Source organism: Parasteatoda tepidariorum, chromosome 1 (assembly GCF_982258835.1).
Source record: "Parasteatoda tepidariorum strain Cologne lab strain chromosome 1, Ptep-v5.0, whole genome shotgun sequence".
In the NCBI taxonomy this organism is placed as follows: domain Eukaryota; kingdom Metazoa; phylum Arthropoda; class Arachnida; order Araneae; family Theridiidae; genus Parasteatoda; species Parasteatoda tepidariorum.
The window spans coordinates 131,862,024-131,874,309 of NC_141755.1; the positions used below are offsets into that span (position 1 = coordinate 131,862,024).

Consider the following 12,286-nt stretch of genomic DNA (forward strand, 5'->3'; position numbering starts at 1 on the left):
ATTACAAGGAGAGGCAAACGTGGGTAGGTAAATGACACATAAATCAGCACAGTGAATGGTGTAACCTGTTTCAAAACAACCAGCCATTTTGGATATTTTTTCAAGAGAAACTAAATCTGTCATAAAAAATGGCGATCCCAATATAAGATTTTTAAGACCCAAGGAGGTGAGTAAGGAGATTGATTTTGATATCATTGAACGTTTGTATTTTTAGATGTATTTCTTGAGATATTTGACTGTTTTCTATATCTTTAGACACTCTGCATAATTAGAATACATTATTAGTAATAAAAATTCATAAAATCCACACTTTAAAAAACAAAAACAAATTTCACCATGGAATTTTTACATACTTAAATCGTAAAAAAAAAAAACAATAGTTTACTCACTAGTAGCTTCTTTTTTGTGTCCTCGAAATGTTTGCATTTCTTGGCTCATATTCCTTATGTCGAATAGTTTGATCAAGTGGTCTCGAGAGGCTGTTAATAGCCAATTCCCATTCTTGTTCCATTTGGCATCCATAACAGTGTTTTTGTGAGCATGACTAGTGAAAAAGAAAAAGACATTCAATTAAGAACTTTTGCATGCGTTTATCATCTTATCGTTTTTGCTCATTTAACTTCATGACTTTTTCTAACATAATATTCAGCTAATATTATATTATTATTTTGTGTGTATTTTGTTTGTTTCGAAAAATATGCGTCGTATACCTATTTCTACTACAACTGGTCACTTGACCGGTAGAACAATTTATTGCTTCATATGGTTATCAGATCAGAAATGACGATGTCATGCTTGTTCAACATATTGCATTCGATCAGTTGCACATTTCTGCGAAGGCGGTTGCATAGTGAGTTCAATTAGAATAACTGTGAATTCAAATTTCAAGAAAGTACCTAACATTTTAGATTGGCATTTTTGTGTCAGAAAAAGTGACAAAAACTAAATGTTTTGGTAAGTTGCTTATATTAAGTAGTTAAGTAGTATAGTATTTACTGCCGAAAATACGATCAAAACGTTACGTCGATTTACGATACCATAGGTGTAAATTGAGCGAGTCAAAAGGTGATTATCTAAATGCATGATTCAAATATTACATGTAGGTTTCTGTAGAAAAGAAAACTAAAATTTCTCAATCTTCGAAAAATCTTTCTGCAAGAACTTTATAATGTCTTGCGACAATGTCGTTGTGATTCTACCACAGGGGTAGGAGGAGGGATAATTATTGAGAGGTATTTGATGGGCATCTTAAGAGAAGTATAAAAATTAAATAAATCAGAAATTTGGGGGGTCCACACAAAAATGACATCTTAGTAGAATATAGATTTTTATAAAATTATGTATGAAAGAGCAGGCTAGGAGGTATGCAAAAAATATTACAGAATAGTAGAGTTCATTTTCCCAGAATGAAGGACCCTGTTTGAATAGCAAAATATGTCATTTAAATAAACTTTAAAATGAATATTAGTAGAAACTCAAAAAAAAAAAAAAAAAAAAAAAAAAAAAAAAAAAAAAAAAAACAATAGCTAGGAATAAATAAAAGTAATAAAATAGGTGTTAAAAATCAATTTGGAAATGGATCAGATCTAATATGTTTCTTAAATTAAATAGGACAGGGATGTGAATAAAAGGTCAGTCGGAATTATGTTAAATCAAATTACAAGAACAAATATAGTTGAAATAACATGTTTTATTCAATGAATAAAATTTTCAGATTTTTTTCTTTGAATTTTCGACTGAAAAAAGACTTTGTTTTTTATTGTTACAAATTAATATATGTTCCATCTTAAATTTAAAAAGGCAAAATATGTTTGTCAGCAAGCAGTTTTTTGCTTGACCAATGGACAATTACAGCATATCATAAATTTTCTTATTTTCATACCTAACTTATTGGAAATTCTCCCCTGAAACCGAAAATCTGATTGTTTTTTTTCGGCAAATGTTAATTTATTTAGTTATTAAACATTTAAATGGCCTTAAAAGTCCTCCGTAAGTGATGCAATAAAAAACGACCCCTGATTGGTTATGACGTCAGATGTGCAGAAGGGAAACGTGCCGTCTCCATCCGCTAAGGCTGTTTCAATGCTCTTTTAGTTTTGATATGACGTATATCGTATGAACATCCTTTGTAAATTATCAGTAAAAATTTTGTGAATTAAATTTACAGTTCTGAGAGTGTGTGCAAAATGAAAGAAAGATTTTAAAACTTTAAACGTTGTTATTTATCATTAAAATATCTGAAGAAATGATTATGTAGAGCGAATCAACATTTCTTTTTGGCTGAAATCAGTGGTGTTAAAGTTCATAGAAAATACTATTTTATTTCACTTACTTTTAAATTAAAATAATGCTTCATTACAACCTAATTACTTAATTAAAATAAGTCGCAGATTGGATAGAAATTTGATACATTTTGATATAGGATGAATGATTTTATAATTCGGTATTGCATTAAAACAAATCAGTATTTTCATAAATCTAGTCCATTGAAAAATATCAGTCCATCATCGTTACAATCTATGTGCTAATGATCAAAAATTCAATTAAGGTAATTTAATGTTGCTTCTTCAATTTATTTATTTATTACTAGAGTTGAAGGATTTTCTTTTTAAGTAAATATTTACTAATGCAGTTTATGTCATCTTTTTTTTGTTTCACTATGTATTAAATACTTAAATACACATTAACGCTTATATTTATTATTCCTAGCTTAAATAGGAATTCCGTTATATTTTTAAATTTATAAATTTTAATTCCTTTTTCTGCAATATAGTATTAATAAAGTATGGTTATTGTTAATTTCTCTCCTTATTTTTGCAAGCCATTTGTCAGTGCTTGCAACGAAGAATTCTAAAATAGTAAAATTAATACATTATACATTTTTAATTTAAAAAAAATAATAAAATAGTTTTAAAAAAATCTCAAGCTATGCATACGGTATAGCCGAAAACGTATCAACACTTTCAAGAATCTAGACCATTGAAATATATCTGACCATCATTATCACCATAATCTAGTTATACTTAAAATTTCACTTAATTTCTCATTTATCCACATCTAGGACTGGGCGATATTAGAAATTATCTATCGTGATGCATCGTCAGTTTTACATCGCGATATAGCGATGTATCACGATATAGTATTTTAGAACTTCATTTACTACTAAGGCACAGAAAGTCAGATTTCTATCAAAACTTCATACTCAGATTGATTTAAATCAATTTATAAATTTGAAGATATACATGTTTTGCTTAAGAGAGACATTAAATAAATTGACTACAATGTACAAAGCTTACTTAAAATATTTATTGAAATGTTTGTTTAGAAATTCATAATTCGCGTCAAACAAAGTGTTAAAAACTTTTTTTAAAGCGTTTTTTACAAATTAATATTTTCTTGTACTATTATGCATAAATAATTACATAATTAGTAAGTTCGATCGCAATGTTCAATTTCTAAATGAAACGTTAAAAATTATTTATATGTTTAAAACAAAGTGCTAAATAAATTTCAGAAAAAAAAAAACGCTTTAAAACACTAATTTTTATTATTATCATTTCAGTTATTATAATTCTATTATAGTTCATTTACGTCACACTAGAGCTGCATATTGGGCTATTGGCAACGGTCTGAGAAACATCCCTGAGGATGACCCGAAGACATATGCCATCACGATTTTGATCCTCTGCAGATGGGATGGCACTCCCGCTTCGGTAGCTTGGCGACCTGCACGCAAAGTCCAGCACTTTAAGGTAGAACAGTTTAACGAGGAACAATACCGCACACCCTCGGTCCCTACGCAGACTGATCCAAGTGGTCACTCACCCGCACACTGACCGCAGACAGTGATCTGCAAGGAACCGTACCGTGTCTTAACGATAAGTCCACTGCGGGACATTATCATTTCCGATAAATAATTTAAATTAAATTATATAATGACCGAATTATGAACGAAAAACAAAATAAGATTTAATTTCTTAAAAATAAAAAAATTGTGATATTCGATAATATATTTAGCTAATTAACAAATAATATGAAAAGAATACTTTTTAAAAAAAATTATTATACTCTCTAATAAAACAAAGTGCTAAATGATTTAAAAAAATGAATAAAATGCGCAAACCTTTCAAATTTTTTTGTATAAACAAAGTTGATTGACTTATGTCCAAATCCAAATGACGAAAATAAATTTTGTTTTAACTTTATTTCTAAAAATAAAAACAACAAGATTTATAAATTTAAAATCAGTAATAAAAACTCATTAAATTATTAGAAGTTTCATCCAAAAAGTTTTTAATAAATTAAAAGAAAGTAAAAAAATAACCTAACAAATTCAATTCCTTATGGGCGCCTAAATTAGATTGCCGATAATTTTCACATTTAAAAATAAAAAGAAGTTTTTTTAAAAAAGAAACTTATCTAATTAATGAAGAAACTCTTTTTTATATATTCTTTTCAATAGATTGCCTTCAGAACAAGGTAACATCGGCGATCACGAAGTTAGTCCCACTGAAAATAATCTACAAGAAAAGTCGCGACAAAGAAAAAAAAAGCTAAGAGGTACGAAAAGGAACATGCGATATAACGATATATGTTCTCAAAACTCTGATTCTGATTCTACAGCTCACCAATCAAGGCCATTTCAATATAACGAAATGAACATAGTCTTCCACAGCGCGAGTCGACATCGGAACGTAAGAGAAGATTCTTATATCGCTATCTTATATCCTTGTGTGTCTTATATCGCTATATCGTTTTGCGCTCGTTGCCTTTACTCGACGGCTTAAATCAGATTCCTGATGCATCGCCTTGAATGAAAGTCACTGTATCGTCTTGCCGATATATGCATTAAATCGATATGTCTCGATACATCGATTTATAGCCCAGTCCTATCCATATCTAATTAACTTATTTATCCACAAAATTTCAGCGAATATCATTAAGCTGGAAGTTTTTGTTTCACTAAAGCTAGAGAACAAAAATAAAATATTAACTTATACAAAATGGAAAGAAATTCTAATGCACATTCTTTATTATTTATTAAATAATTAAAAAATAAACAGTAATGTTGATATTTTTTCTCAATATTTTTATTCTTTGAGTAAATAGGAACTTTGCTATGGCGAAAAATTATTTTTATATGCATTTATAAAATTTTACTCCTATTTCTGCAATAAAGAACTAAATAAATGCATATGCTTGATTATTTCAAATACTCTTATAACATAGATTAAGGCAAATATATATATATATATATATTAATTTAAAGTTTTGCTAGGATCACAAGTTTTTTAAGAGGCTACTGCTATGAAGACAATTTCATGCTTTGAATTCATGCTAGAATAAATAGATAAAAATTATCAATAACTTAAGCTGTCCTACATTTTAAAATCTAAAACTATTTATTCTACATAAGAAATTGATTCAACGTTTCTTTCACTAAAGATGAAAATAAAATATTCCAAATGAACTTGAAGTTTACATTAAAATTAAGATTACAGTTAAAAAATGAAAAAACGAAGTTATTTTGTATTTATAACGCATCATTTATAAGCAATACCATGCACTTTTTTATTGAACTAAAAAATCTTAAATATTCCGAGCTAGAAAATTTCGTCAAGTATTAACAATGTTTCAGTGGGTACCACTGAAATTTAACATAATAAAAATACGTTATATCAAATCCACATTTTTATTAAGCTATATTAAGGCGCAATTTTTTATACAGATAGCTTTAGGCCATCTAAAATGGTTGGATTTAATTAGAAAATTTAAACGAAAGCAAGAACGTATTGGTTTTCATAGCATGGTTATTGTAAGTGAACGGCAGATGGACACGTGTGACGTCAGTTCGTGAATAATCACGTGACTCCCCGTTTCAGGCGAAAACGAAAGTAAGCGTTTTTTGATTGAAAATAACTAAATAAATAGCCTTCTTAGAAAAGTAATAAAATGTTTTCTGGGAGTTTTAAGGGATTCTGAATGCATTAAAATTAAAAAAAAATTTGACTGTAATTGTCCATTGGTGGTGAAATATGTGATGTCCACTGATCTCCAGTTTTCCCTGCAATGCACCCAAGTTTTATATTAAATACACTATGATAAGATATTTTAAAACTCTTTAAGGTGTTGAAGATCTGCATCAAAAAACTTATTAAAATTTGGTAAAAAAATTTGGGAAAATAATTTTCCAACAGTGGGCATCAGAGCATAAAAATAATATTGATCTCTCAAAACTTAAATAATTTATTCAGGGTATCTGTTACATTTTAGATTTTCAAATTCCAATTAGATTCTTATAAATTAGATTCCAAAAATTTTTCATGACTTAATGAAGTTGCTATTTTCTCCGACAAAAACACCACAATAAATTTAAAAAAGCATTATAATAACATTCATTGAAACGATAGGTATAACCAAAACTGTTATACTCTGCATCTTCATATTTATAGATTTAAAATTTTAAAAACACAGTGAAAGAGTCGAAGCCATAAAATAGCTGACAAAAAAACACAAAAGCAAATATTTTCTTCTTCTTTTTTCTGCAGAATTATATTCTAAAGATACTTTTCTTGTTCATCGGAAAGGAAAGGAAATACTCCAGATTTTTCTGTTCTCTTTTCGGAATAAAAAAAAATTCGCCAATGACTGGTTTGCTTCAGCTAGAATTTTAAATTGATAAAATAAAAAAATAAATATTCTGAAATCACAGAAGTTTAAAAGATAATTCTCTCTAGAAATGTTTTTTCTTTCATTTTTTGAAAGAACACCATAATTTTTAAAGAACACAATAAAAACATTTTATATATTAATTAAATATGACTGTGAGTGGGGATTTTGTAACACAAATTCAGACATTCGGAACACCATGAAATTGGGGGGAGGGGCAAAATTCCATTTTAAAAATTCGATTTTTCGGCTACCTAAATCCATGACTTTCCATGATTGTTTTTAAAAAATAGTAAAAATCATGACATTTCATGACAAATTTTGTTCAATACTGAAATTCATGACTTTCCAGGAGCGTGGATACCTTGTTCATTACAGATTACATGCAATGGTAACACTCATGAAAGCAAAAATACAGTAAGTACAAAATGATTTTGATTTCAATTCAAGGTGGGAAATCTCACTGCGAAAATTGCTAAGAAAGTGGGAGTAGTTACGCCATATCTGTAGCAATATACAGATATACAAAAATAATTGTGGGATTCAAAGAAACATAGAATTAGAGACAAATTCAATTATACAATTTTTCTCCTCGCTGTAAGGAATGCTATATAGGCGATTTTTATAAAATAATCACGAACTTTGCAATAAAAAATTATGTTACAATAAAAGAAAATGTTTCCTACATTGTAGCTAATGATTGTCCACTTTTGGGATCCCAAAGTTTTATAGGTTGCTGAGAATCTTTGCTCCCAGATACTATGAGAGATTTCTGAGGATGCCAATCACAACATTTAACATCGGCTCCATGACCTGTAGAACAAATGTTTCACTAAAATTAATTCTTCAAAAAATTGTGTACATTTATGGCTTCATATTTTTTTCAAATGTTTATAAAAAGTAAATTGCATAAAAAATTAGTACAGTAGAAGTTCCACATAATGCAATTATGTGGAACTTCTACTGTACCCAATATAACTGTAAAATTACTTTTACAATCTTTAAAGCAAACCAAAATCAATACATTTGTTGGATTTAATTTCTTTTCATATTAAATACTTTTGTTCAAAATTCAATTTAAAGCATTAATATTGATCTAACATGTTTATTACGCCAGTTTAATAATTTGGAAATGATCTATGAAACAAAAAATTTCATATCAAGCAAAACTTCCTGTTTCATGGTTTGCGTAGTTAAAATCTTCTACTGTATAACAAAAGTATGGAATGCTTTTTAATCTAAAAAATTGTGTACAAATTTAACTTAAGTAAATATATATATATGTGTGTGTGTGTGTGTTCAAAATGTAGAGAAAACAAGGAAAAAATTACAGAACAATGAAAAAAGGGGAAACAAAAGAAAAAAAATAATTTTAAAAGAATTTTAAACGAGTTGGTATAAATGTAATATATTTAAGAAATAAAAAATTTATACGAGTATACCACATATAATTCCTATTATTATTAAAAAGCTTACTTGAAAAAACTTAAAAAGTATACTTTGCAAGAATTAAAGAGTTTTTACTTATAAAAAGTCCTTAATCGTCTTTTGTTTTACATAACTTTGGTGCTTTTCTGCAGCAATGTTTCGTCATTTTTTAGAGATAACAGGAAGGCTGGCGCCGCCTCTTTTTGTTGTTCTAAGTATTCAGTGGCATTTATGACAGCTTTAAGTTCATCTGTGTGAGAGATTTTTATATGTTGATTTTTATCGTCACTGTCTTCATCATCTTCGCTAGGTTCATTTTCATTATTGACAATATTAACGATCATTTCATGGGATCAAGTTGTTAGGTTTTGCTTTCCTGAGTGTTTGGAAGATAAAATTCAGATTTTTTTTTTCGGCAGTATTTTTAAAATTAAAAAATAAACTAGAACAAAAAAATCCTTAAAATATTTGATAGCTCGGTGTAAGCGGAAACTCGGATAGCCGGGGCTCGGATTATCGGGACTCTACTGTACCTCTAACCAAGAATTAAATATTTTTTTAAAAAAATCCCATGTTCCAATAAGTTAGTTATTATTCAACACTATTTTTACTAATTTGCTTTTTCCTATCTTAACATTTTTTAAAATTTTGAATACAAGTGTAAATTGGATCCTCCAACGAAATCCACCCACTACAAGGAAATAAAAAGTGACTTTATTATGAAAGTGGTTCGTATTCACTACATTTAAGAAAAAAATAGTTGTAATCCTAATTAATTACATTTGTAATAAGCGAGTTGTTAAATCAGGGTAACAAACGCCAGAGGGCGTATGTGCAAGGGGAAAAATTGTAGTTGTAGATGTAGTAGTTGTATGTAACTGCTGCGCGATGAACCAACCATCACCACATCCTTTAATAAAATTGTTTGTTTGTAAATAAAGTCGCCTAGCATTATTTATAACCCCTTTATTACAGTTCAAGCTATTGACAACCTTACACTAATTGTAGTAGCTACAAAAACCACTCAATCTTATTTATTACATAACTTTTTCTTTTAATTAGAGAGAAAGTGTTGGAAGCTACAGAACAGGAGGGTAATTTTTCTCATGTCCATTTGAAAATTCAAAATTTGTTGACCATAAATAATACATCAAATCTGGTCGCTTGTCAATAGAATTTTGAATTTAAGTAAATTTTTGTCTCAATATTTCTTGTTATTTTCATATTTCGAAATAGCAAAGTATTTATAGCTTGAATTTATATATTTTTGTTTACTCCGAGCTATTAATTTTTCAGCATTAATAAAAACATAAAGATTAGTAACTAAAAATATATTTTTTATTCAAATAATTGTTAATTTTAAATCATGAATTTGATAAATGTTTCCCCATGTTTTAAAAAACCTTGAAAAATGAATTTTTGAGACAAAAATGCATATTTATGATTATGTGATGATGAAAACTGGTTTTACCTAGATAATTAAAAAAATTGGAAAATATTTTTGTTTAACAAGATAAAAATTAGTAGTTTCTGTTATGGTGTGAAAAATACAGGTGAACTTCAACAGGTGGTCTAATACAACAGTTCTACACTTTGTTTAATTATTTTTTATTTTTTCGGCAAAAAAAAATTCCAACTATGAAAATATTCTTTTCCACTGAAAAATACGAAAGAAAAGAGAATGAACATTCTGCACAACTCTTATAACATACCCTAAAATTGGAGTATTCTATTATAACATACCTTAAAATTGGAGTATTTTTAAAATACATATTCCTTCATTTAGCTCATTCATAGTAAAAAAATTAGGTTTTTCCTATTTGCGATAACATGTAATTAATTGTAATTTTGAATGAAGGAAATTTTAATTCAAAACTACTTTAGACAATCCTTACCTAGATAAAAGCAATTTTTATTAATTTCATATTAAAATAAAAATTTATAAACTGTTTTGGAGAAAAAAAGTGAACCTCTATTTTTGAAGGATGAAACATTCTAAAGCTTTTAAATTAAATAAACATACAGTAAACAGAAGAAAAAAATTAAGCTGACTTAATACCTCTCAGAATTTTTTCTTCAACGCATTTTAAAAAATCCCAAATCCTTATAGTGCCATCATCAGAGCAAGTGACAAATTTGGTATCAACAGGACAAAAACTAAAATACACATAAAATAAATAAATAGTGTATTTTTTATAAACATTCTAAGCAAATGGTTTATTAAACTTAATAAAAATACAGATAGAATATATACTTAAAATAAATATCGCATAACACTTAAAAAAATACATAAAACTGAACCACTCGAGAAGTCTTAATTTTGAAACTGTTGCTAGCAAATTCATGGATAAGTAATTGATACAGATAACTATTAGTGACACAATTACCTAAAGCAAAAATTTTAATATTTAAACATTTTCACTAAATATTCACAGATAGTACTAACATTAGAAAGATATATAAGTAAATTTCAATGTTTGAATAATTATTAGCTGGAATCAGTGCTACAAGAAGAAAAATTATAATGGAATTATTTCAGGTAAAGAGAATAGAAATTTTAAAATATAGGAGAGAATTCACCTATCTTTCAAAATTCATTTCTCAAGTCACACACAAACATAATTAAATAACATAATTAATTTATGATAAAAAAATATGCATAATTAATTTTTTTTAATTTCAAAAATAGAAAAGAAACAAGAATAATAAATAATATTGTACTCAGCATTAATTTTTCATATGCTATAAGCAATATGCAGTATTTGTTACTTGTTCAGATAAAAAATAATAAATAAAAGTATTCAAAGTACAGTATGGGACCCCTAACCCAGCATCCCGAAATTCGGCACTTAATCTGATCTAAATGTTGTTTTTTAAGGAAATTTTTATTGATAAGAAGAAAAAAAATCTATTATATTTAGGAATTTTATTTTGTTGAAGTAAGTAACGTTATTTTATCTCTTAAAAATAAAAAAAAGCATGAAAAAATTATAAATCAGTGTCAAAGGAAACATCTGTTTCTAAAGCAGTTTAAAATAAAGTGAAAGGGAAAAGTAAGAACACCTGCATTTCCAATGAACAAAATAAAGAAATGCAAGTTGGAAGAAACTGATCAATCAATCTTGACAGCTGTGCAAGCACTCTACTGGTTTGTCCCCACATTACCCTCTCCTGTTTGACCATAAATTAGCCACACCTTTTTGACATTCAAAACTACTAAGTGGGGTACATAATGAATTCTATCCCTTTTGTGGCTTTTTTTATTTGAGGTAAATTATACTCTTATGCATTTTTTATTACTTATTCACTGTAAATTTTTTTTTTTTTGTTAATGGATAGCTTGTTTTTTTAATCGTATTTAGCTGTCAGCTTGTTTTTTTAAATCGTTATTAGTTAGATTATAAAAAAAATTTGATCGTACAAAAAAGATATAGTACTATTTCTATTATATAGATAATTATTCTAATTAATGAAATTTCTTAAGATGGGACAGTTTTAAATTCACCCCATCATAATCGACAATCAAAATTTAACTAAATTTATTGGAATTAATTAATTTTCTGAAATTAACATTATAATTGAATTATTGTTATATATGGGAGTCATATTGGAATTTCTGAAAGATATCCGAAATACGGAATTTCGTCGGTCCCGAGAGTGCCGGATTTGGGGTCTTATACTGTACAATGACTAAGGGATATTGGTGTTTTGCTTATTCTTACAATTCTTGAAAATACAAAAATGATTACATAGAAAAAGTGGATGTTAATGAACTGTAAGATGTTTGTAATCCATAACTGAATCATAAAATTAAAAAAAAAAGGTTTTGAACTCTACATTTTTATTCAGTAACATTAAATTATTTAGCTAGTTGGAATAAAAAGTAATCAGTAGCAAATATGTATAAATACAGTAAAGAATTCAAAAAGTTATAATAAAAGAACCTGATTCCTCGTAAGGGTTCTTTATGTGCTTGGAACATTTTTACATTGTTCATATTGCTTTGCCAATATTTTACATATCCCGCATGATCACCAGTTACCATCCAAAGATCATTGTGACTCCAAACCATACATCGAACAGGAGAATCGTGAGCCTAAATAGAATTACAGAAATTAATTACATTCAACTAATCAGCAACAAGTAGGATATTGATGACCTAAAAATTTTTAAAAAATGCCTTTTAAAA

General features: G+C 27.7%; 1 protein-coding gene across 12 annotated transcripts in view; it reads right to left on the bottom strand.

Annotated features, from left to right (window-relative positions):
• The window catches only part of LOC107457234 (pre-mRNA 3' end processing protein WDR33), a 102,870-nt gene that overhangs the window by 25,352 nt on the left and 65,232 nt on the right, over positions 1–12,286 (bottom strand). For all 12 annotated transcript variants that reach the window (XM_087153273.1, XM_087153250.1, XM_087153280.1 and 9 more), the window contains exons 8-11: positions 12,042–12,193; positions 10,157–10,254; positions 7,356–7,482; positions 390–544 (exon numbers count right to left, since the gene is read on the bottom strand). In XM_087153273.1, coding sequence (XP_087009399.1) covers positions 390–544; positions 7,356–7,482; positions 10,157–10,254; positions 12,042–12,193 — 532 coding nt within the window. The remainder of the gene's footprint in view (positions 1–389; positions 545–7,355; positions 7,483–10,156; positions 10,255–12,041; positions 12,194–12,286) is intronic.